We start from the raw sequence: 27,062 nt of genomic DNA on the forward strand, positions 1-27,062 counted from the left end.
AAAGGACACAGAGCATTGAAATCCATGATAGACCTAGGACAGATAGTGGACCCAGCTGCCCTCCTGGAGAACCAGATTCAGAACAGTAATTCTGCAGTGCGCTTTTGGTCTAGATCTGTGATTTCTTCAGTATGGAAGATCAAACTGTTAAAGAAACTCTTATTATCAATAATGCCCATTGGCAGCTGCCCCAGTATTTCTATTCTTAGAGACTTGAATGAGACATTGAGAGCTTAAGTGACTTGCCAGGCCAGGGTTACACAGCTAGTCTGTGTCAGAGGTAGGATCTCAGCACAGGGCTTCTGGACTTGGAGACCAGCTCTCTATCAAACTACTTCATGCTGGCTCTCACCCTTAGTTTTAAGTGGGAGAAAGGAGGAAGAGAGGGAAGAAAGGAAGGAGAGAGGGGAGGAAGGAAAGAGAGAGGAGAATAAGGAAGGAGAAAGGGAGAGAGGGAGGTCCTACATCTGGTAGGTAGAGAATTATGAGGAGAAAATGTGTTCATTAAAATAAGCCTGAAAATTTTGTGTCTGTGATGCATTTTACAGTATAGTGAAAAGAGAGAATGTGGCCTTTTTTTTTTCTTTATGGCTTGACCTGTTTTAAGAATAGACATATTCTTAGTTTTTACACAGGACATAATTTGAAACAGATCACAACTAGGTTAGGGATAGCCCACTGTGAATGATTGGACTTAGAGTCAGGAAGGCCTGAGTTTGAATCCAGCCTTGGGCATTTACTAGTGCTACAACTGAACAGTTTATTTAACCTTTTAGTCTCAGTTTCCTGTTTATAAAATAATGATAATAACACCTAGTTTACAAGCTTGCCCTGAAATCCAAATGAGATCATTTATGGAAGTTCTATATATCATTTTAAAGGATTATTAGTACTCAATTAGTATCAAACATAAGAAATTTTAAGTGACTTGTGCCACCTTGCTCTTTGATCTTTTAACCAGACTTCATTAACCTTTAGATTTTTAAAAATTTTAACATTTCCTTATGGAAAATGAATCAGAGGACCTAATTGCCCTTTTCAATACTTTTGTAATCCAAACTGTACACAGGAAGGTATTGTGAGAAGTCAGGGTATGGATTAGTTTTTCACAATTCTCATCTCCTTCCACCCACTTTCTCCACCATAGTTCCTTCATGAAATCCCACTTCCAGCAATGAAATCCTCAACCATGTTGATGAATTTGTTGCCATTTTTGAGTTACAACCATTCATTCATACATCTATAAGAGTATTTGGAGAATAACAAAGAAAGTTTATGATGAATGACTGTCACAAGGAAACATATAAACATTTCTGCAGCTGTGGTCCTGGTTAACCCAGTTTATAAAAATGGTTATATGTAGGTGGAAAACAACCTCAAAAACAATGTTTCCAAAAGTCATTCAGTTCAGATTAACTTCCAGACATCTGATACTGTTAGCATTCCCTCTCCCACAATGGGTTACAAAAGTTGCATGTTTTAAATTAGGACAGCCAGCTGCAGATCATTAAACTGGTTTCCAAAGCATTCAATTTAATTCACATAAGTATATTGAGCCATGATTCTCCAGTTGTATTTAAACCTCTCATCCAGGTCATGAAGTTTATCCTGCAAACCTAAAAATCAGTACAGTGGCTATAGAGGTAATTGTACTTAGCTTTCTATGTCAGGCTCCTAAACCATTTTACAAATACTGTTTTTTACATGCAATAAACAAGATTTTGGAAATTTTTCATAATGCTTTCGTGCACAAAGTGCCAGGTTCAGATTTTTCTCCTTTATGTCATAATAATTTGTGTCTACTAGCATAGCAATTTCATATTTTTGTCACCTTAAAAATAAGGGTGCATACTGAATATAGATCCATTATTGCTGTAGATCCAGACCTGAGAAGCTATGAATTGCCATGTCCTGTGTCTTAGAGCAAAGTATTGAATGAAATTGATTGTACCAAAACTAAAGAAGCAATGCAGAAAAAAAAAGGAAAAGGAAAGAAAATACATAGTTATTTAACCAAAGCAAACATTTGTTATCAAGAAGAATACTGGGCTATCAGAGAGTTGTTACATATAATCCTTGGCGTCAGCCTCAAATTCATAGGAGATAGGAGATTGATCTAGGAGTCAAGACTGCTAAGGTACAATTACTCGACGCCACCCTCTGTCTATGGTTACCATTAGGTAGTTGAGTAATTTTAGTCATTCCAGTGTCCATTTAGTCAACGAGAATTTATTAAGCACCTGCTATGTACCAGGCATTTAGCTAAGTGCTGGGGATCCAGAGGTTTAATGTATAAGACTTGGAAACAGATTGGAAGATGACGCCTAGATTTTGATTATGGATGATTAGGAGGTTTGTGGTACTCTCAGAACTAATAAGGAAGTTAGGAAGAGAGGATGTGATACCCACAGCAGCCATTATGAACATGCAGACATATTTCCAGGATTGAATCGCAAAATATAAATAACTTGCTTCCTCACAAATAAAACCGAAATATTTATTCAGATACCAGCAAGCCAATTCCACTATAGTAACAAAGTTTACACACATCACCAATCCAGGGAGTGCCAACATCCCCAAGCCTTCCTTCTGTCAGGCCTCCCCACAGACAAACACCCCTAGGCAAAATTCCTCCCTCTCTCACTCACACTAGCTACTCTGTTTCAGCTCTGTCTCACTCTCCCAGTTCTGCCTCACTGTTACTTCCTGCTCCACCCATTCAGCAAGCTCCTCCCACCATGGGCTCCATCGTAGCAGTCATCTGGGCCCAGGCTCAAAGCAGGTCCCATAGGCCTGTAATGGGCAGTAAAGAAAAAGTTCAATTTTGGACATAGTGAGTTATCCCATTCAAGATGTCAAGACATTTGGAAATGCAATAGAGAATTTCAGGATGAACAAAAAGGTCTGAGAATCATCTGTGTAAAGCCAGAAAGTAGTCTTGACTGCTACTGCAACCTGCCTGTGAAATTGAATGGTAACAGTGTTTCAGGCTTCAGGTACTTGGCAAGGCATGCTTGATGCAAGGCAGTAGCAGAATGTCCCTCGATCATCCACATTCTGAATCACCACCTCAGGGAATCATTGAAATGTCCAATTTGTTCAATTACCGTGAAACCCTAAAATTCCTTCTAAATTCATGCCTCTTTTTCCATGAAGTTCCAACATTAATCAGAAGAGCCAATCAGGATAGCAGAAAGTAGTCTAAATTATGCCTATTGACAAATTATCATATATAAGTAAGATCTTAATAAAGTTTTAAACCTGAAATCAGCATACTTGAAGTCCACAAACTGTATGAACCAGATACCCACAATGTGCTGACAAAGCCTGATTCTCCAGTCTCATTTCAAGGTCTCTGACATTTACCCAGTTTGTGTCATTTTGTGTCTGTCTTCTTTCCCAAGGACATTAGTAAAATAAACATGATTAAGAGGAAATTGAAGCCCAGTATGCATAAGGAAATAAAATAACAAAAGACATTGCCATCATCTAGTAGAAAGGGTACTGGAGATGAAATCAGAAGATTTGAGTTCAGATCCTGCCTCTGTTGCTCTGTGGTCTTGGGCACATCACTTAACCATGCTGGACCTTGATTCCATTAGAAATGAAAGGGTTGGACTAGATGACCCCCAAATTCTCTTGCCAATCTAAATGTTTGATCCTATGCAGCTATTCTAAATGAAGTCTGATCTAAAAAGTTCCAGGAGACTTGAAATAGTCAAATACACCAATTTTCCAAAAGGGGAAAAATATGAATTCCACCGACTGTATAGATCAGTGAATCTGGACATTTGCCCCTGATAAAAAAATCTAAAGTTGAGCACTTAGAAAAGAAATCACTTATCAATAGGAGAAGTGGGTTTAATAAGAAGTCTAAACTAACTAAACTAAACTAACCGCATTCATTTTTTCAATAGTTACTAGAACAGGCCATCCTACCAGTCTGACTTTTCTAGCCTCCATGAGATCCTGGAGCAGGCTGCAGTAACAGTGGCCTCAGCTTTGCGGGTTCTTACATCTCTCTCAAGGGGGTCTTTCCCACTCCCAGAGAGTCTAGGAAAGGCCTTCACCTAGTGAATGGCTGCCTGTCCCCACAGCCCAAGGGGAGAGGAAAAGGAGGGTAACACTCGAAGCAAATTCATTCTTCTTTATCCTCAGATCTCCTGACTCTTGAATCTCTAGTGAAGCAATTGACCATCAAACAATGCTTAGCAGTCATGGAAAGAATCCATGCCCCAAGTACATTCAAAGTGTTGTTGAATATTGTATACTTCAATGAACATTTCCTGCCTGTGATACAGGAGCCAAGTAATCCATTGCTAAGAGTTGTCCTTTCTCTCCCTCCCCCTCCCTCCTTATTTTGTAGTATCTTCTTCTGCCTTTTCCTTTGTCCTACAGAAGTGATTATTTTGGATGAGGTAGCATCCAAGGCCAAAGAACGCTGCAGCCCACCTGCATCTGAGGGAGGGGTCCCTTAGGGGAAAAACACCAAGGCAGGAGAGACCTGGCAGGCTTGGTTCAAGAGTTAATTAGTTTGACCACTTGTTTTTTCTCCTTTTTATTTCTTGTTTCAGGGGATGAGTCAATAGAAGAATGGGGAAAATATATTTAGAAATGAAGGTGATATAAAGATACATGTTATCAAAAATTCAACTTAATTTTAAAGAAATATATTGAAATGAATTTTTTTTCAAAATGAGAATAAGTCCTAGGAATTTTAGTGTACTGCAAGCTTTATATAAGTCAATATGCTATGGCAACAAAAAATTAATGCAGTCTTTGTTTTATTAGAGATGCAGTAAGAAAAACCTTATTTTTTATGTTTGTTTATTTTTAATTTTCAACATTCATTTCCACAAAATTTTGAGTTCCAAATTTTCTCCCCATCTCTCCCCTCCCTCCACCCCAAAACGCCGTGCATTCTGATTACCCTTTCCCCCAGTCTGCCCTCTCTTCTATCACATCCCTCCCTTCTCTTATCCCCATCTTCTCTCTTTTCTTGTAGGGCAAGATAGGTTTCTATACCCCATTACCCTGAAGCCTGTTCCAGTTCCTGTCCCTGCTGTGCTGTGTGTCACACACTGGGCTGCACTCCACACCCAGTGCGATAGACCTTTCCTGTCAGCCTTCCAGGCTGTCTTGAGCTGGAAATCTCTTTCACTGTCATTTTGTGGCTTCTGCTGCTCTAGAATTTGTTTAGAGTCATTTTTACAGGTATTTTATGGGTTATGGGGGGGAGCTTCTACAGGTCCATCTTTCTACTCCACCATCTTGACCAAAAAGCCTTATATAAACAAAATATTAAAAGAACTTTTTGTGGTTGCAAAGAACTGGAAGCAAAATAGCTATTTGTCAATTGAAGAATGGCTAAACAAATTGTGGTGCACAAACTTAATGGAATATAACTGTGTCATAAGAAACTATACCCCTCCTGGATCACTGCCTTGTCATGGCAGAGGGGATAGCGTAGTTCAGTGAAATTATGAGCTATGCCATCTAGAGTTACCCAAGACAGGTCATAATGGAGATTTCTGACAAAAGGTGATCTGCTAGAAAAGGAAATCCCAAACCACTCCAGTATCTTTGCCAAGAAAACCCCATGGGCAGGCGTGTTATGGACCATGGGTCATAAAGAGTCAGACATGACTGAATGGCTCGAAAACATAGTATAAAGAACTCAGAAAAGCATGGGAAGATTTATATAAACTGATGAAGGAAGAAGGAAGCAGAATCAGGAAAACATTATACATAGTAATTAAACAGTGTAAGTGACAAGGGGGGAAAAACCTGAAACTGAATGTTGTATAATTGTAATGACTTTGGACCTAGTCCAAGAGAAGAGTTCAGGAAATGTAACTCCCCCTTTAATTGCTTTAGTGGTATTATAGTGTTTATACTGTTAGACACAGTTGATGTGTTATTTTTGCTAAACTGCTTTTTTGTCCTCTTAAAATTTTGATTACAAATAATTCCTGGGTAGAGGAGGGGAAAGACACTCAGAAACAAATTCATCACAAAAAAGATTTTTAGATGTTTGTGAAGAGAGAAGTGCAGTGTTCTGAGCTATAAAGGCAATAATTCCTTTGTAATATGTCCTGGAGCATCACATTCAATTTTGGGCACCACATTTCATGAAAAACATTGTAAGCTAGACAGCTCCCAAATATACATATATACGAAAACAAGAATAATGGAAAACTGTAAGATCATGCCACATGAAGACTACTTGGAGGAACTGGGGATGCTTATCCTGAAGAAGAGAAGACTTAGAGGGACATGATATGTATCTTCTAGTATTGAAGAATTGTCATCTAGAAAGGGATTAAACTTTTTTATGCTGGACTCAGAGGATATAACTAGAACCAATGGGTGAATTTGCAAAGAAAGCATATTCAGACTTGATGTACGAAAAAACTCGGGGGGGTAGAGCCAAAATGGTGGAGTAGAAGCAGAGAGCTACTAGAGTTCTTCCCCAAACCCATCAATAAAACTGTAAAAAATGACTCTTAAAAAATTCTAGAGCAGCAGGAGCCACAAAATGACAGACTGAAGTAAATTTCCAGCCCAAGGTTATCTGCAAAGTCTACAGGAAAAGGATATCACACTGGGCTGGGAGTGGAGCACAGTTCGATGTGGGTCACACTGGTATTAATGGAGCTGGAGCAGGCTTTAGGGGAATGAATTGCTGGTGGCAGCTGCAGTTTCCAGATTTCTCAACCTCCAAACACCAAAGACAGCTTTGAAGGTCATTGGGAAGGGTCTCTTACCTGGCTGAGAGGAGAGCATGGTCCAGCCTCAGACCTAGACCTAGGTCAGTGGCAGCCACTGTTGAAACAGAGGCTGCTTCTAGAGCCCTCCACTTAACAAAGAGCTCAAAAGTCAAGTAATTGACTGTGCAGCTGCTTCTGGGGCCCTCCACTTAATAAAGAACTCCAAAGTCAAGTAATTGGTTGGGGAAATGAGCAAACGGGGAAAAAAACAAACTATAGATTCTTACTTTCTCAGTGAAGAGGTATTTTCTTATGTCATTGTTGATGAGGAAGAGCAAAACATACAACCAGAAGAAGACAGAAACCTCCAAGAAAAATATGAATTAGTGTCAGGCCGTGGAAGAGCTCAAAAAGGATTTTGAAAATCAAGTAAAAGAAGTAAAGGAAAAATTGGGAAGAGAAATGAGAGTGATGCAAGAAAATCATGAAAAATAAGTCAACAGCTTGCTAAAGGAAACCCCCAAAAATGCTGAAGAAAATAACACATTTAAAATTAGACTAACTCAAATGACAAAAGAGATCCAAAAAGCTACTGAGGAGAAGAATGCCTTAAAAAACAGAATTGGCCAAATGGAAAAGGAGGTCCAAAAGCTCACTGAAGAAAATAATTCCTTAAAAATTAGAATGGAGCAGATGAAAGCTAATGACTCTATGAGAAGTTAAGAAATTAATGAATGAAATTAAAAATGAAAAAATAGAAGACAGTGTGAAGTATCTTATTGGAAAAACAACTGACCTGGAAAATGAATCCAGGAGATATAATTTAAAAATTGTTGGACTACCTGAAAACCATGATCAGAAAAAGAGCCTAGACATCATCTTTCAAGAAATTATCAAGGAAAACTGCCCTGATATTCTAGAACCAGGTGGTAAAATAGAAATGGAAAGAATCCAGTGATCACCTCCTGAAAGAGATGCCAAAAGGAAAACTCCTAGAAATATTGTAACCAAATTCCAGAGTTCCCAGGTCAAGGAGAAAATATTACAAACAGCCAGAAAGAAATAATTTAAGTATTGTAGAAACACAATGAGGATGACACCGGATTTAGCAGTTTCTTCAGTGAGGGACCAGAGGGCTTGGAATATGGTATTCCAGAGGTCAAAGGAGCTAAGATTAAAATCAAGACATACCTACCCAGAAAAACTGAGTATAATACTTCAGGGGGGGAAATGGAACTCAGTGAAATAGAGGACTTCCAAGCATTCTTGTTGAAAAGACCAGAGCTAAATAGAAAATTTGACTTTCAGAGAAGTATGAAAAGGTAAACAGGAAAGAGAAGCCATAAGGGGCTTCTTAAAGTTGAACTGTTTTTATTCTACAAGGAAAGATGATTTTTGTAACTCATGAAATCTTTCTCAGTATTAGGATAGTTAGAAGGAATATGTGTGTGTATGTATGTATATACATATACACATACAGACACACACACATATGAAGAGAGACAGAGAGGGCACAGGGCGAGCTGAATATGAAGGGATGATATCTAAAAAAGAAAAAAGTTGAGAGGAATGTACTAGGAGAAAGAAAGGGAGACATAGAATGTAGTAAATCATCTCACATAAAAGAGGCCAGAAAGAGCTTTTACAATGGAGGGAAAGAAGTGGATGGTGAGAGGGAATAAGTGAGCCTTCCTTTCATCAGATTTGGCTTCAGGAGGGAATAACATAATTGGGTATGGAAGTTTATTTTACCCTAAAGGAAAGCAGGAGAGAAGGGGATAAGAGAGGGAGGATAATAGAAGGAACAGCAGATTGGGGGAATGGGTAATTGGAAGCAATTTACCACATTGGTAGAGGAACAAGTCAAAGGAAAGAATAGAATAAATAGGGGTTGGGACAGGATAGAAGGAAATATAGTTAGTCTCTCACAACATGACTGTTATGGAAGTGTTTTGCATGACTATACGTGTATAACTTGTATCAAATTGCTTGCTTTCCCAATGAGGGTGGATGGGGGAGGGAGGAAAGGAAAGCATGTGGAAATCAAGGCTTTAAAAATGAATATTAAAAATTGTTTTTACATGCAGCTAGGAAATAAGATATAAAGGCAGCAGGGTATAGAAATCTGTCTTGCCCTACAGGAAAATAGAAGGGAAGGGAATGGAGTGGGAGGGAAGTGATAGAAGAAAGGGTACATCGGAGGAAAGGGTAATTAGAGTACACACTGTCCTGGGGTGGGGAAAGGGGGGAAATGGGAAGAAAATTTGAAATCCAAAATTTTGTGCAAGTGAATGTTGAAAACTAAAAAAAAAATTTTTTTATAAATAAAATAAAAACCTTAGGTGGGCTGCATCAAGAGGTAGCACATTCTCTTTTATTATTGTTCTTCAAAGGCCGAATAATCACATACTTGGTTAGTTATAGAGGAGATTCAGCTTCAGTTATAGGTGAGGCTAGGTGAACTCTGAGGTTCCTTCCTACTCTGTTATGCTATGATTCTATAATGCTTAACATCCATAAGAGGGCACTTTCTAAGAGGGTGTCCTTTAAAGCTGTTTTTTTTTTCCTACCAAGTCAAATATTTTTTTGGTCTTCTCTACAACTTTCAGTTAATTGTATGACTGAAGATATGGTATGGCATAAAGAATTACAAAAGTCTTCCCTCCTCTCTTTTTGTATTTTCATCAAAGATTCTTCTGCTATCATCTTTCTCATAAAGCTTTTCTAGGGATTAGGAAGTAGACGTGTATTGTTAGTTAATAATTACCTTTCAATGACCTTTTTAAGGTAATTATATCCTTTTTTTTTTCCTGTCTTTGAATATCTTCCCCTCTTGAAAATTGATTCTTCAATAGTCAAGTCCAGCATGGATTTCTTCTGTGTGTCCTCAGTCTGGTCCAGCGACTCTTTCTGTCTTGGTATCTTTTACTGCCACTTCTGTTTCCTCAAATAGCAATAAGGCTTTAGTCTAAATGCAGTGTCATTGATGATTAAAATAATTTGTTATAGAAATATTAATAGATGTGTTTGTTGTCCTTCCAATTTCAACTATATATACTTTGAGAATGGCCTGGTTTATTTGGGTCCCACATGAAGCTTTCTGCAGACTCATTTTTCCTCCATTACTCTCAGCTGTTTTATTAATCAATCTAGCCTATGATCTTAAGCCATTCTCCTCTCTAAGATTTTGCAAATGAGTTTATATTCTCTCTTGGCATTGCCCTTTATTACCATAAGTCTTTGCTTGGCAAGGAGGTCAGGTGTTTGCTGGCCTCAGTGGTTTCTGGACACTTTTTGCCTCCTTGTTATGGCATTTTTATAACATTGGTAAAACTTCTACACAGTAACTCCTTTAAAAGTTCCACAGTTGTTTCTTTGGGTAATATATTATTCCCTCAGGAAATACTGATTTGCCTAGGAACACTACCATTGTAATTTCATATCTCTAACTTTCAGTGTATGTAGCTTATTTAGAGATGCTATATATAATGTGTCCCAAAAATCTTAGTGTAGTTTTAGAGTAATAAAGCTTTTAAGCTTAAAACTATTAAATTTTTGGGACTCTGTATTATGTGTAGGTGTTGTATTGTATACTTATGAAAAGTTTATAATGCCTCTTAAAGTATGCATGCTACATAGGAGGCATTTGTTAGAGGTTAAATTGGAATACTTATTAACTTGAAACTAAGGGGATGCATGGGTACCCTGAAATACTAAAAGTATAAGATGAAAACCACGAGAAAATTGAGAAGATCCTGGAAATATTTTAGGCCCTCTATAAAGGGTCAAGGATGTATTTAGGTAGAATAAGTATCCATATCAATAAAACCATGCATTTTTCAAGGTATCAAAGGAACTATCAGTTTGAGAATTAAATGACATTCATTTTCAACATGTATGAAAGTAGGAAAAAAAATATTGAAGGATAGGGGAAAACCATTAAAGGAATTTTCCAAAAACGTCATTTGAAGACATTCAGTGAGATCCTTTTTATCACTAACATTTTTTTGGATGTGTTCAGGGAAGACCAGTACCTTTGGTGTGAGAGCTGCCAAGTCCTTTTCAGGGCTGCTTGCCACCTTTGGTGTCCACCTGTTTCACTAAACTCTCACCTGTGGCTCCAAGAAGCTGCAGCATACACAGCAGCCACACTCCAGTGAACTGTTTTGGCAGACAGGCCAAACTAGGTTGAGGATAACCAAGGGGTCCCAAATCTGTTGGTGAGTTAGGCGGGTGTCTACCTCAAGCATGTGAAGACTTCCCCTAGTGGAATGGACGCATGAGAACAGTTTGTTCCAACGGCTATGAAGGCAGCTGAAGCAGGTGACGTGGAGCAACTAGAGCTTGGTTAGACACCAAAGATGCCAAGGTCATCCACTGTATCCTAAGCCATTGCCAGCCATCTTGACTCTGTCCTGCCACTGGATTTTGATGACTCTGGAGGAGAGAATGAAGCTGACAACTTCATGCAACTCTGTCTCACTTAAATCCAATTTCTGCATGAATCCAAAAAAAAAAAAAAGACATTTTATCACTAAATAGAACTAAAAGAAGGGGCTATTGAAAGTATTTACATGAAATAATTCTGGCCTTTTAAGAAAGTCTTAACAATTCAGTCTCGATTGTTCATAGCAGTATGATAGATTAGTGGCATAGATAATCCTCTTGTACCTGTGGTTTGTCTGTGTCAGTGTCGAATGCTAGGGACAGACACACTTAGGAGATCAGGCTCAGAATGAGTGAGCAAGTTAGTCTGGGGAAAAGCAACCAAGGGGTGAGACTCAGTGTAGGAGAGAAGGTAAAGGGGGTAAGGTGGAGTGCAGCCTGACCTGCCAGGAAAATCCATCTCATAGAATCTGTTTCAAGAAACCAGGCAGAGCAGAGAGAAGTGCCAGGTGGGAATTAAAGCTGCTTCTAAAGGAGCCAGATCACCTATGTTCTGAAACCTAGGGACAAGGAATATCTTCCTAGGAATTTGTGATGCCAAGGCAGGCTCGCCTAAACCTTGCTCAGAAGGTCAAAGATACAGCATGTCCAAGGCAACTGTAACTGGACTTAGAGGTAGCAGGAAAGAAGTCCCTGCTTAGCCTCATGCTGGAGTTTAGGGAAGTAGGTTCCTGGAGCTGACAAAGAGTAGTTCCAGGTCTAGATAGACTGAGAAAAAAATTTTAGTGAGCTAAGGAGAACAGTCAAGTATCCTGTAGTGATGAAGGATCAGAATTAAAAGAATCTTTGGAAACTAAATTACTAACCTTCTCATCTATATTCTCCTTCTTTCTCCCTTCTCTAACTGTATGTGTCCCAGTAGTACTTAATGGTAAGTCCCTTGAATATCACTAAGATATTAATTAACAGCAAGCGAAGAGGTGAGGAAACCCTGGCCATGCTTCCTTGTAGGTGATCTGGTCCCTGAGTACCCCAAAAAGCATGGAGATATGGTGATAGCCTGGAACCTGAAGAGGTAAACTGAGACCTTATTAGGTGCAAGCATCTTGTTACAGCACCTCATACTACCACAACAGAAATAGGATATGAATGTGTGGTGGGTGATGAGGAAAAACATTCTGGGATGATCTACACAGGGATAATCAAATGTTGATTTAATTTTTGATAGATTATGGTTAATATTGAACTTAACTGTCAGGTATGTTGATTGATTTTTGTTTAAATGTTTTTTTTCCTCCTTTGATCTTTGTTACAACGAAAAGTTCATTGGTGAGGGGACAACAAGAAGATTATGCTTGAAAATGAATATAACATAAAGCGAAACACAACAATAGGAAAATAATAAACACTACTGATGAAATTTTATATTTTTGTTTTCAGGAAATGACTATACCGTGGTGCTTAAGGAGAGCAGAACTTGTATTTAAATGTGTAAAAGGTTAGTAAAAGTTCATAAAGAAGGTCCACATGGCCAACTCTTAGTCTTTATAAATTGTTGGCAAATAGACCAACCCAAAAAGAGTGTTGAGTATTGAAAGCTTTAGTCACAATCTAGTGTGTGTGGCTTCACTTACAAACATTTTAGGAAGGACTGCTTTCTCCCTTTGCCAGTCATAAAGTATAACAGCTTTAGCTCTTCTCTGATATGTTCTTTACACCTTTTTCTGATTCTTGACCACCTCTGCCTTTTATTATTATGAATATTGATCATGATAAATCATCTTACATTTGCATTTACCTGGCAAGGTAGATAATGATATTTCCTTCTTAGAGATGAGGGATTGGGTTTCAGAGAGGTCATGGGTTGCTAATAAGTGCTGGAGCTAGAACTCAGCTTAGCTCTTTTCGCTTTTCTTCCAGAGCACTTTCTATTACATCACGTATTGCTTGGACATTCACTTGGCAAAACCAGCCACAGATCATTAAATTAGCTCTCAGGAAATCTTTCGTAGCCTTTTTGAGAAGAGCATTTCCTAAATGAAATTGGCCACAGAGACTTTGGGGTTGGATATTCGTTGACAGTGGTGATAATTGCTAGCGGGACCCAAGGGTATTTAGTATCTCTGACATCAAGAAGGACTGAGTAAGTTTTGGAGCTAAATTGAGAAAACTAAACCTATTTTCATACTGGAAAATTTCAACACATAGTGTTTTTTATACATACGTTAGTTGATGTTTTAAAATGAAAATTATTGCAAGTATTAACATTTTCTCCTGTAAATCCTATTCCTATGGCATGAAACATCATGGTTTCATAGAACTCAATTTGGGGAACAATGTTATGAAGCTGTAGCAGAGTTGAGGGAAAACAAAGGAGAGGAGCATATTGTCAGAATGATGATTAATTACTCCTGCATCAAAATGACACAAGGAATGGAGGAAACTAAGAAAAGCTTCTTTCTGTCTCTGAGACTTCATGACTCCATCAGGCAAATAGCTACCCAGAAAGCTGAGGAGAAAGGATGCCTCACAAAGAGAACCTGAAATAGTTTTCTCTGCCCCCATGGGGACATGAGCAGCAGATTTAAAAGACCAGTCCTCATAGTTTATCTAAACTTTCATTTGTTTTATTGTCAGGTTTCATGATGGAAATGGCTTCATGGGATGGAGGGATTTCTAGGACTGTACAGTTCCTGGTACCACAGGTATGTTAATTAAGTCAGCATAACCCTACTCTAAGTCTCTTGCTCAGATAAAACACACTCTGTGTCAACTAGGCATACTCTTAGTAGCTTCCATTTCTTTAATAGAAGCAGCATTTTAATGCAGAAAAAATGATTTAAGAAAACCCAGAATCAGTCTCACACTTAAGCATAACTTTTTCTTTCAAAAAATTCTTAATTTTTATTGGTATATTTTGTTTTTATACCTTCATTTCCAAATATCTACCTTTCTTCTCTCCTACTCAGCTAGTCTTCCCTTATAATTAAAATTTTAAAACAAAGAAGAGGAGGGGAGGGGGAGCAGTTCAACAAAATTCTCCGACATACCACCTAAATCTGACAGGTTATATAATATTCCATTCTCATGGTCTCCCACTTCTGAAAAGAAGGGGGAAAGAGGTTCATTTTTTTCTTCTTTTCTTGGACAGGCTTGGTTATTATTATTGATACAGTGTTCAGTTTATTTTTTCCATTTACTCATTGTTATTATGTGTATTGTTTTCCTGGTTCTGATTATTTCACTCTGTATCACTTCATGTGTCTTTCTGTTGTATATAGTTTTCTATTCTAGTTTTCTCTCTAGACTTTGACACATATTTAGTCCTGATACTACTCATTAAATAGCCTCTTTAGCAATTAATTATCTTACAGTACCATACTTATTGCTAATAAATATCACAACATTTATTTTCAAACAATTAAATATCTCAGCATATTCTTAAGCCATCATTGAAAGATAATTATCCAAATAATGTAGCTTACATGGAAAGTTTCACAAATGTCAAATTACTCAATGGTTTCATTTTTAAAGTTAAGGTCTTGTAACAGATATGAAGGCTTTTTCCTTACCTTTTACAGAGTATTTCTGAAGAAATGTTCTACCAGTTGAGTAACATGCTCCCGCAAATCTTCCGAGTGTCATCCACACTCACATTGACATCTAAGCATTAAACTCTTCTTGGTCAACAAGTCATGGAAGTAGGTTATTAAACATTCTGTGATTGAGGCAACACTGGAATTATCTCAAGGCTTAGGTGATGACTGTTTAACTGCACTGTCATAAGTCATATTGTAAGGTGTGTATGTTAAGTTTGCCAAATGGTCATTTGCTGCATGAACCAGTGTTCAGTCTTTAATTCATACATTGACATTTAAAAATTTCCTCCTGCGGTCCCTAAAGCATCTTAATGAGACCTATCATTATATGTGGACTAAATGTCTACTCCACATTTTGCTTTCATCAGTTGAAAAGTTTTATTTGTTACACATGGACCCTTCATGTAGGAAGCTAGCTGCATCTTTTTTTGTGGCAAGGGATGGGGCTGGGGGAGAGAGAAGACATAATATTTTGTCACCATGGAAAAATCTAAGTTATATTAGATATTAATTAGATCTTTCCCTCTTGGTAAGATAATGAAACATTTAAACATCAGTCATGTTCAAGGCTTAACTGAAAATGAAATATCCCTTCTATAGTACTTAACAAGTAAAAATGAAAAGAAACTGAAATATAAGCAGCAGAGTCTGTGAAAATTCTTTGTAGAAATGATAGTCTGCTATTTCAGTCTGTGAGCAAACATTTATTTGTAATCACCTACTATGTGTGGACACTGTACTAAATGATTCAGCTACAAAAACTAAGTGAAACTTCCCTCAAGGAAGTTACATCTTCATGGAGGAGATAATGTGTACACGTATCAGTATGTGCAAAAAACATATTGAGTAGGCACAAGGTAACCTTAAAAGGGAAAGGAATAGTAGTTGAGATGACTGGGAACCTCTTGCAGACCTGCTGCACATGAGCTAAATTTTGAAAGAAACCTGGGCATAGAGGTGAGCAGGGAGAGCATTCCAGGCACGGAGCATGGCCACTGCAAAGTCAGATATGAGAGATGGGACATCATGTCTGAACAACAGCAAATGAGTTATTATTACTGGATGTAGAGAAGTAATATGTGCTGAGAGGAGAAAAGCAGAAAGGGATCAACTTGAGAAGAACTCTGAATGCCAGACTGAAGAGGTTCTGTTTGATCTTCTAAATGAGAGGGAGCCCCTGAAGTTAAGAGAGTTTTGTCGGGGTAATGGGTGACATGGTCAGCCCAAGGCTGAAGGAAAGGCACTTTTGTGACTGTATGGAAAGTGGATTAGAGTGGGAAAAGACTTGAAAGGCAGGGGGACCAATTTTTTTTTAAATTTCAAACTTCAATATGAAATAAAATGAACATTTCCATATTCAAAGTAACTTTTAGAAAAAAAGGAATTATATGTGAAACTGTAAACCTTTCATGTACACCTTGCTTTTCCTTTTATATATATAATAAATTAAACATTTAACTTTAAAAGCTGTATTTCTCCTATCCTTTCTGTTCTATGCATTTAAAAGAAAATGTTTCAGTGACTTCCTTTTTTAAAAAATTTTGGTAATCCCATCACCACTTTATCCGTCTCCAGCCTCCCTCACTGAAAAAAAAAGTAAAAGCAAAAAAAAAAAAAACAAAACCCTTCTAACAAATGTGCATAGCCAAACAAAATAAGTTCCCATATTAGCCATATCTGAAGATGTATTTCTAGTTCTTCACCATCAGGAAGACCAATTCAGTTACTGCAGTAACCAAGTAAGAGGTGATAAGGTCCTAAACTAGTCTGGTAGCTGTGTGAGAGACATAAAGAAAAACAAAATTTGGCAACTGATTGGATGAGTAGGATGAGTGAGAGTGAAAGGTCAAGGATGACACGTAAGTCGTAAACCTAGGTAATTAGAAGGATGGTAGTTAGGGAAGTTAAAAAGTGAAATGGGCTTGGGAGGAAAGATGCATTCTTCTTTGGACACATTTCACTGCTTTCAGGGTATCTGGTGGGAGTTTTTCCAGTGTGTAGTTGATAATGTGAGATTGAACTAGAAGAGACTAGAGCTGCATATATAGATCTGGAATTCCTGTGTGTAGGACCCGAACCCATGACCGATAAGGTCGTCAAGTTAGTATCGAGGAAGAAGAGAAGAGCAAGATAGGAGTCTGACAAAATTTGAGGAGCATAGGACACAGGAGCAAGGGAAAGAATATAGCATGGAGTTAAACTGGTTCTCTAAGAAGTCGAGATTAGAAAAGTGTGTTAATGGAGCAAGAATGATGTCCTGGGAATGTATGGAGGGATGAAAGGATTGGAGGTCGTGGTGATGATAAAAGGTAGGCTGAGGAGGAAATAAAGCATAGGGAGCAGGCCACTACTTTGTCTAACTGAGGCAGAGGAAAAGAGTGAGCCAAGGGTATTGAGTAGATTGAGGAACTGAAAAATTAGGGCACTTAGGAGAACATCAGATATATTGAAGCCCTGTAGTTTGTGGACAGGAGTTAGGTAGAAAGGAAGATTTTGAGGCAGGCACTGAATTCATTGATAAAGGAGTGGGCAGTGCAGGTTTTATAACAAGCCACCAGGATCCTGAGTGAACCTCACAGGACAGTGCCAGGATGTGTTCTCCAAAATGCCCACATACCTGACTGGCAAGCTGACAGCCACCAGGGAAACTTCTGGAAAATATGAACAAACTGACTAACTTGAAGTACCTAAAATGAAAGATGCTGCAGTAAGCCTAAGTAGAAACCTAAAGGACTTAAAGCAGAAATATGCAGCCCTTTAGCCTTATCTGGATCAGATTGTATTCACTGAGGAGCAAGTAGCAGCTCTTGAGCAGGCAGCCCCACAAGTTGAAAGCATATTCAAAGAAACTAGAAACAAAGCACAAGAAGTTAGAAAGGCGAGACTTCTTTAGCACAAGACTCTAACTGCAAGAATGTTTTATAAGAGCTGAAATAAGTGGGATGGAATTTACCACTGTGCTTGAGACCCTAAAAGGAAGCGGTGCTGTTGATCCAAGGAGAATTCCGACCCCCACCTCTGGTTGGATGTGTAACTGGCCACACCCGATATTTTCCTAAACCTGAACCCCCTGGAATCCCATCTTAGTGTGTACTTCTTTGTGTGCCCTGTACCAAGGCTCAGAAATCAAGGTCAGCCCCGTCTAGAACAGATAAAGATGGGAGGCCTTTGTCTCCATCTCCTCCTTTTTTTCCTCTCCCCTAGGGCACCCCCACCTCCTTCCTAACCTGTTCTTGATCTTAAATAATAAATGCTGATGTATGAAAAAAAAGGAGCTCAGATACATCCGATGTATCTACTTCACAGTTATTCCCCAACCCCTCTTAATTCTTACACCTTCCCTTTGTTAGTAACTTCCTATTTATCCTGTATATAACTTGCTTTGTTTATATTTGTTTGCATGTTGTCTTCCCCATTATATTGTAAGCTGGAGATCAGGGACTGTCTTTTGCCACTTTTTATATTCCTAGTGCATACAGTGCCTGGCATATAATAAACATTTATTGATTAGTCGATTGCAAACCTTGAAGTGTTATATATCATCATTATTGGGGTATATGGGGTGTTTGGACTGTGGTGTAAGGGCTTGCTGAGCTGTTTATCCACCTTTGGTGTCCACTTGATTCACCCAGTTCTCACCTGTGGCTCCAAGAAGCTGTGGCGTGTGTAACAGCTACACACCTATACACAGTGTAGGGTAACCAACAGGCCTCAAGCCTCTCAGTGAATTAAGGAGATATCCACCCTCCAAATGTGAAAACTATCTCAGGAGGAATGGGTGGATGAGAACAATTTGTTCCAATGGTTTTGACGGTGGCTGAGGCAGGCACTTGTGTAGCACTTGGTCATACATTGAAGACACCAAGGTCACCACCAGTTGTCCTGAATTTTGTCTTGCCACTGAACTTCCATCACTGGAAAAGAGGGCGAAGCTATTGACTGTACAACTCTGCCTCATTCAAATTCAGTTCATACCCAAGTCAAGACATCACACATGATGTCATTGGTCCTCTTTGAAAACTAAGGACAAACAAAAACATCATTGTTATTGTAACTGGACAAAGGGGTAGAATGACTATTTCAGAGCATATTTTTCCCACAGAAGGATGACAAAGTGTTAAAGACCTTTGTGTATTTTATAATACAATGCAACAATTATATAATACAATAAGTATGTTGTATTTGTTCTTGGATAGATATATACACAATTATCCTGCTTTCAATAAATAGTAAATTGCTTTCTGAATATGCTCTTGTAATGGCTGTTAGAAGACTTCAACTTTTTATTATCTTCCATTGTTGTTCATAAGTACGTCTCCTATGCAATGATTATCTTATGTATGTGAGCGACCTGAATCATAAAGGCAGATACCGCGAGTGTAAGAGAACTCAGTTCCCCAAACTCACACAAGTGAACAGTTCTGCACACCTTCACATAAAATGATTTTTATGTAATGCAAATTTGTTCTAGACATGGGGAAGGAAGGGAGGGAGGGAGGCAGGAAGGTAGCTTCTGGCCCATGGAGAGAGGAGGCTTGGCACACTGTTCAAGGACACATGGGGGGACAGGGACTGAGAAATGAGAGCAGGAGACGGAACACATTGGGGGTCACATGGGGGCGTAGCCAAATGGAAAAGAAGAAGGGGGAGAAGAGAAACTGGAGGTTGGACAGGGACATAGACAAAGCAGGGTAGAGGGGAGCAAAGGTCTCTGGTCATTCCACCCCTCCGTTCTGCTTTGACTTGGCCAGGTTTTATTTTAGGGGAAGGTCTGGGTGGGGGGCTGAGCCCCAAGCCAAGGAGCAGGAGCAGAGAGAGAGAACATAGTACTGTAAAGTAGAGTTAACATAGAGTTAACATTTTTTGAAATGCAGATTTTTTTTTCAGAACTCTTTATGTAAAGTCAAATTTGTTTTTTAAAAAGTGAAAACTATCCATACTGCATAGCCCTCTCCTACTCTTCAGCAAACCAGTGCCAAAATGTGCCTCTCTCACCCTTCAAAGACCTTCAATAAGCACCTAAAATTTGCACATAGTGTTATAACCAGACAGGATACATACCCTAAATAGTTCCAGTCACATCCCTTAAGGGTCCTAAATAGGTTAACACTGATATGAATACAAGCATAAGAATAAATTTAATAAAGCCTTGGGCAAATGCTCTACTATTTGAAGAAAAATATTCACATTGTATAGTGAAAGAGATTCATTTTTGAAAAGGTTGAAATAACAGGGGAAATTATCATTTCCCAGGTTATCTGGAAAGGCTCCATGGAATGAGATGGATTGTCAGATGCTTCTTGAATTCCTGGAAAGGAGAGGTCTTGGCAAGTTAAGTTCACAAAGAGTATTTTAGGCTTATGGGGAATCTTAGAAGGCCAAGGGACAGGAATAGGGTGAAGGGACACAGTGATGGACAAACTTACCATAAAAGTTGAGATAGCTCAAACAGACTAGTTCCTTTTTTGGGTTCCTAGTGAGGTCTGAACATTAAAAGGAAAATGACTCAGTGGGCATGAAGTTTTCTATTTGTATAAGCAGTGCTACATTCCTTGGATGGATGACAGCACAGTCCCCAAGGCCTTCAAAATACTCTTGGAAAATGGCATGTCCCAAGAAGGGACATTGCACTGAGGTCTTTATATCTATTACCTCTTTCCTCTCCCTCCCCCATTCTTCTAAATGCCAGACCAAGCTAGAGATTACACAACCCTCGGTATGGTTGCTCCTTGCCCCAAGGCAGTGTAGTATGTAGTTGCTCTGGGTTCCACATCAAGGAAAAACAAGAAACTTTTACAGTAAAGCTACCTTAGCTTACTCAAGAACTGGCATGTCTCTAGAGTGAGGAAGCTAATATTCTAGATGGCCTGAGGTGTGTGGTTTGTATCATTTCTGTTGGATACTAGCCAATAGTCCCATGAAGAAAAAGCATATAAGCATACTTCAGAGACATGTGAGTTTGATTCCAGACCACTGCAATAAAGCAAATATCACAAGAAAGTGAGTCATATGAATTTTTTGGTTTCCCAGCGCATGTAAAAGTGATGTTTATACTGTACTGTAGTCTTTTAAGCATGTCTGAGAAATGTACATACCTTAGTTACAGAATATTGCTCAAAATGCTATCATCATGATTCTGCAGCATGGAGTCCTTTTGCTAGTGGAGTATCTTGCCTCGATGCTGATGTCTGCTTACTGATAAGGATGCTGGTTGCAGAAGGCTGGGGTAGTTGCCGCAATTTCTTAAAAGAACAATGAAATTTGCCGCTTTAATTAACTTCATTTCATGAAAGATTTCTCTGTAACATGCAATACTGTTTGACAGCATTCTACTCACCCTAGAACATCTTTCAAAATTAGAGTCAGTCTTCTCAAACCCTGCCACTGCTTTATCAACTAAGTTTAGGTGTTATTCTTCAGTATCGTTATGTCTCAGGGAATGGAGAGGTCTGAGGAGAGGGAGAGAGATGGGGGAACAACTGGTCAGTGAAGCAATGAGAGCACAAAACATTTATCGATTAAGTTCTCTATCTTATATGAGCACAGTTTGTGGTACCCCAAAACAATTACAGTAGTAACATAAAAGATGACTGATCACAAACTATCATAACAGATAAAATAAAAATGAGTTTGAATATTGTGAGAAATGCCAAAATGTGACACAGAGACATGATGTGAGCACATGCTTTGGGGGAAATGGTGCCATTAGATTTGCCCAACCCTGCAACACAGAGTTGCTACAAACCTTCAATTTGTTAAAAAAAAAAAATCTGTGTGGTACAATAAAACAAAGCACAATAAAATGGGGTATGCCTATAAAGCAAAGAAAAAATTAGGGCTTGCATGCATCCCCAGATTGTGTGTGTTTGTGTGTGTGTGTGTGTGTGTGTGTGTGTCTTGGGAAAGAAAAGAGGAGCGCTTAGAACAAATGATGAGGCTAAGGTAATAGATTAGGTTCCGTGTTTGAATGGGACTGCTGTCCTTGAGTTGCTAGTAAACCTGGTTGCCTCCTGATTATACACATTGGTTTTCTCACTTAGGAAACCACTCTACTCAACTGGAGAATATAAAAAACAGTGTCATAAGTGTCTTTGTGGGGCAACAGTGCTCCCAGAGAGAGCACTGAACTAGGAGTTCACCTGCCTTCCAATCTTGACTGACGTTAGCTATGAGACTTTTGTCAGATCACAATCTCCCTAAGCTTCAGCTCCTCATCTGTCCAATAAGGTCCCTTCTGTGATAAGAAAGCATTTTAATAGTGCCTACTTGGTTCTTCCCCCCTTCATTTTAACCTACCTCCCCACCATGTGTTGCTTGTTACCTTTGTGACTCCATCTCCCCATCACTTGCGCCTGTCTGATAGATCCTCCATCCACAGAGGACATGACCGAGTACAGCAACATGGAAGAGTTCTCTGAGGGATCCAAAGTCAGCAGATTGATTGTTAAATGTATACTGGTGGACCAAGCTGCAATAGGACCATGGGAGATCTGACTGAATGTCTGCCTCATTTTGGAGAGGTCAGGTTAAAATAGGTCCAGCTACTAGAAGACTGAGACAATTTAGCTTTGTGCTTTTCAGAGATGCTGCTAGCGTTGATAAGATCCTGGAACTTTAAAAGTACACAAACTAGATAGTGTTGATATACTTGAAATGGAAAAGATCACCTCTCCCCTAAGCCATATATTTATGGATGAAGCCCAAGGGACAGCTGAAGAATACATCAAAAAATATTTGGGAGCACTTGGAGAAATTAAGAAACTTGAACTTCCCATGGACACAAAAACAAATGAAAGAGGATTTGATTTCACCACATATATATATAGAATAAAGAAGGGCAGCTAGGTGGCGCAGGGGATAGAATGCTAGGCCTGATGTCAGGAAGACTCATCTTCCTGAGTTCAAATCTGGCCTCAGACACTTATTAGCTGTGTGTCCCTGGACAAGTCACCTAGTCCTGTTTGGCTCAGTTTCCTCATTTGTAAAATGAGCTGGAGAAGAAAATACCAGACCATTCCAATATCTTTTCCAAGAAAATTCCAGAGAGTCAGACATGATTGAACATTAACAGAGGCTGAAGAAGTTATAAAGAACTCATTAAAAGGCAAATACAATGAGATTAGTTCTGGGAACTGTGGAATCAAAGTTGTATGACTCAAAGAGGTACATTACAGAAAGGAAGAAGGGGTGCTATAGCTTGTGGAGGTCATGAATGAGGTAAGAGTCCAGACAGAGATTTAATGACTTATGATCAAGGATATGGAACTTACGTGTTGATCACAACCATGGCAACTATAGTAAATGTGATTTTGACTCGTGGTGATGGTTCTTTCCATTTCCTTCTACATGCTGTAGTCATTGTGCAGATTGTTTTCCTGGCTCTAATTACTTCCCTTTGCATCAGTTCCCATCCTAAGATTAAGGGATTTTCCAAATCTCACTCTTCTTTTTATGTACTTCCTACAGAACTAGCAGTTTCCTAATATACAGGGTGTCCCAAAAGTCTTAGTGCAATTTCAAAGTTTTAATAGTTTCAAATTGCACTGATTTTTGGAACACCCAATAAACCCAGGTGCTGGGTTTATTGCAAAGATTTAGCTGAATTATGTAATAATGTGCTCTGTAAGGATTTGGGCACACTGGCTATAGTCTTAGAGTTTTGTTTAGAGAATGAGTGCTGAAATATATTACTGAAAGGAGTGACAAAATCTTCTCTGGATATCTTCAGAAACAAGACCAACACCTACCATCTGTCATTGGTTAGGTGAATTTTTTCTAAAGGTGTGTGTGGGTCGAGGTGGCGTGTGGCTGACATTACCTCTGGGGACTCCTGCTTTTCCCGAGCTACTAAGATTCTTTGTTCTTGACCCTTTGGTGAACTAATTCCACTCTACACTGTCCTCTCTTAAATCTTTAGCCTCCTTATCATTTTGCCTGTTAACCTCTGCCAAGCCTTAGCCTTGGATCGCTTCCATCATTTGCCTCCTTCATTTCTACTCAAGGACTCCTAAGTGAAGGTGAAGAAAATCATTCAAGCATTCTGACTTGGTCTACTGTGGATTCATATTAAATACAACCTTAACTGGGCCTTCACTGATGCTAGGCAATTTTACTAGACCTTCCTTATCGACTAGCTATCCCACTCTCCACCACAGCTCTTTCAAATCTGTCATCCCTCCTCAAAACTCTCATGGCTCCTCCACCCTACACTTTCTCAGCTGAGATCCTTGATTCATTTTATAGAACAAAATTAAGGCTATTCACCGTAAGCTCCTTCTCCCTTCTTCCTCATCACTCAGATGCCTTCTACCACTACCTCCTCCTTCACCCTTATCTCACATGATGAAATGGCCTTATTCCTTATGAAGGCTAACTAACCCCCTTACCTTTTCAGGTGATCCAGTTCTTTCCTATCCCCTCCAACAGATTATGCTCTCTGTTAGGACCACTGTTACTTATCTTCAATCTCTTTCTGTCTACTGACTCATTCTCTACTGTCTAGAAAAACACCTGTATCTCTCCCATCCTGAAAAAAAAACCCTCACTCTATCCTTCTATACCCTATATTTCTTTTGCCCTTTATAACTAAACAACTCAAAAAGTCTGTCAACAATGGATGCCTCCACTTTCTCTCTTCACTCTCTTCTTTACTCTTTACAGTCTGGCTTCTGACCTTATTATTCCACTAAAACTGGCCCCTCCAAAATTACCAATGATCTGTTTGCCCAATCCAATGGCCTTTTCTCAATCCTCATTCTCTTCTGTGCACTGGACCTGTCTGCAGCCCTTGACACTGGTGATCACTCTCTCCTCTTTAGATTTTCAAGACACCACTCTCTCCTGGTTCTCCTCCTACCTATCTGACCATTCCTTCTCAGTTTCCTTAGCTGCATCCTCATCCAGATTACATTCTCTAACCATGGGTATCCCACAGAGTTCTGTCCCGGGCCCTCTTCTCCCTTTATACTACTTCACTTAGTGATCTCATCAGGTTCCATGAATTTAATTATCATCTCTGTTGATGATTCTCAAATCTGTTTTCTTGTCCCCCCAAACTCCCATCTCCAACTGCCTTTCAGTAATCTCAAACTGAAAGCCCAGTAGATATCTTGAACTCATCTTGTTTAAAATGGAACTCATTATCTGCTATCCTCCCAGTCCCTTTGCCTTGTAACCTAGAAGTCATCCTCAGTTCTTCACCATCTATCACCCCTCCATATCAAATCTGTTGCCAAGATCTATCAGAACATTATCTTTGAAATGTCCCTCATGTAAGCCCCCTATTCTTCTTAGCACTGCTAATACTCTGGTGGCAGGACCTCATACCTCATGCTTGGACTATTTCAGTAGCCTGCTAGTAGGTCAGTTAACCTCAAGTATCTCCCCACTCCAGTTCATTCTCCATTCAGCTGCCAAAGCAATTTTCCTAAATTGAGGGTCCAACCATGTCTGTCAGTCTGTCTGTCTGTCTGTCTGTCTGTCTCTCTGTCTCTCTCTCTCTCTCTCTCTCACACACACACACACACACACACACACACACACACACACACCCCCACACACACACACACACACACACATATACACACATACTTCAGTAAACTCCAATGACTTCTTATTAACTCTAGGATCAAATATAAAATTCTCTGCTTGGCATTCAAAACCCTTCATAAACTAGCCCCCTCCTACCTTTCCAGTCTTCTTATACCTTACTTCCTGCCATGCTTCATTCCAGTACTGCCAGCTTTTCCTGGCTGTTCCACAAACGACCCACTCTGGTCTGACTACTGACCTCCCAACTGACTACTGACCTTGAAGTCCCAACTAAACTCTCATCTTTTGCCTTTCCCAAACCTTCTCTATTCCAGTAACTTCTGTTAATTATTCCCACCTATCTTGTGTATAGCTTGTTTCCATATATTCATTTATTGTCTCCCACATTCGATTATAAGATCCTTGAGTACAGGGACTGGTTTTTGCCCCTTTTTTGTCTTCAATGTTTTGTATAATGTCTGACACATAGTAGGTGCATAATAAATGTTTATTAATTAATTGATTGCTCCATATTATCAACTTCCACGTGTTTAGGAATAAGCTGCTGAGCAGGCTGTGAGCCATTCAGAATCTGGATAGGAATATAAAATCAAATGTTCCAGCTTTGGTACTTTTATTCAGGTAATTGATCCTTGCTACAACCAAAGAGCACTGGAATCTCAGACTTGAATGGAACATAAGAGATCCATACTCACACTGGATGGAACGTTAGAGTTGGAGTCAAGCAGACCAGAGTTCAAATTTTATCTTTCACATTAAGCAATTAAGCAAGTTACTTAATTTCTCTGAGCCTTGACCTCCTTATCTGTGTAGTGAGACTCAACTGAGGCAATTTATTTAAAGTACTTTGCAAACTTTGAAGTGAAATGTCAGTTATTATTAGGAAGATATTATAAAGGAAGTTTTCTTCCTTTGAATGATCCCACTGACAGGCAACTCATTGTTTCCTGAGGCTAACCCTGCCATTATTGGACAGCTTTATTTGTTGGAAAGTCAACCTTATATGGAACCAAAGCTCTGCTTCTTATAACTTAAACCCATTGGTCTTGGTTCTGCCCTCTAGGGCAAAGCAGAATAACTCATCTGTCTTCCACACAGCAACCTTTCACACACTTGAAGATGGCTATCATGTTCTCTCCGGCCTCCTCTTGTTAACTGATTCTTGTATGGCATGGTTTCAAGTCATATCACCATTCTGGGCACCCTCCTCTGGATGTTCTCCAACTTGTCAATGTCCCATCTAAAATGTGGCACCCACAACTGAATACAATACTACAGACATGGTCTGATCAAGGCAGGGTATAGACCATCTCCACTTATATTTTTGCATTGATGCAGGCAAGTGTTTAAAAACAAAAAAAATAGATTTTTAAAATCCTGAAGAAAACTCACTGGGACAGCAGTCAATCTATTCGTATTTCCTGAGTATTTACTATATTACTTACCCTGTGCTAGGTGACAAAGAAGACATGGGTTCTGCCTTCAAAGAGTTGACAATTTATGTGGGGAGATAAGATATCATAAAACCAGAGAGGTCAGAAGGAATTTCAGCAGTCCTCTGGTCCATACTACTTGAATCACTGAATTCCCTTTATGATATCCCCAACAAGTGGTTTTATAGCCTTGTTGAATACACGCATGCAGAGATTTGTGGTTAATAGCTATCATTTTGAATAGAAGTCTCTAAGGGAGTGCTACAGGGTTTTGTCATTGACCTTATGGAGTTCTTTCAGTTTTGCTTTGCTGTATTGCTTCTTTTTTTAAATATCATTATTACTTCCTAACAATATCCCCTCCCCCACCATAGATCAATGAT

The 27,062-nt window shown here is 39.1% G+C and overlaps 1 protein-coding gene across 6 annotated transcripts in view; it reads left to right on the forward strand.

Moving 5' to 3' along the window:
- Nucleotides 1-27,062, forward strand: part of FERRY3 (FERRY endosomal RAB5 effector complex subunit 3) — a 99,353-nt gene that overhangs the window by 39,237 nt on the left and 33,054 nt on the right. For 5 of the 6 annotated variants that reach the window (XM_072653977.1, XM_072653978.1, XM_072653976.1 and 2 more), the window contains exons 12-14: nucleotides 12,537-12,594; nucleotides 13,734-13,801; nucleotides 14,678-16,161. In XM_072653977.1, the coding sequence (XP_072510078.1) occupies nucleotides 12,537-12,594; nucleotides 13,734-13,801; nucleotides 14,678-14,770 (219 nt within the window). In that variant the 3' untranslated portion in view covers nucleotides 14,771-16,161. Of the gene's footprint in view, nucleotides 1-12,536; nucleotides 12,595-13,733; nucleotides 13,802-14,677; nucleotides 16,162-27,062 lie in introns of those variants that run through there. The other variant, XM_072653981.1, reaches the window with a different exon arrangement.

This window comes from Notamacropus eugenii, chromosome 3 (assembly GCF_028372415.1).
Source record: "Notamacropus eugenii isolate mMacEug1 chromosome 3, mMacEug1.pri_v2, whole genome shotgun sequence".
In the NCBI taxonomy this organism is placed as follows: Eukaryota; Metazoa; Chordata; class Mammalia; order Diprotodontia; family Macropodidae; genus Notamacropus; species Notamacropus eugenii.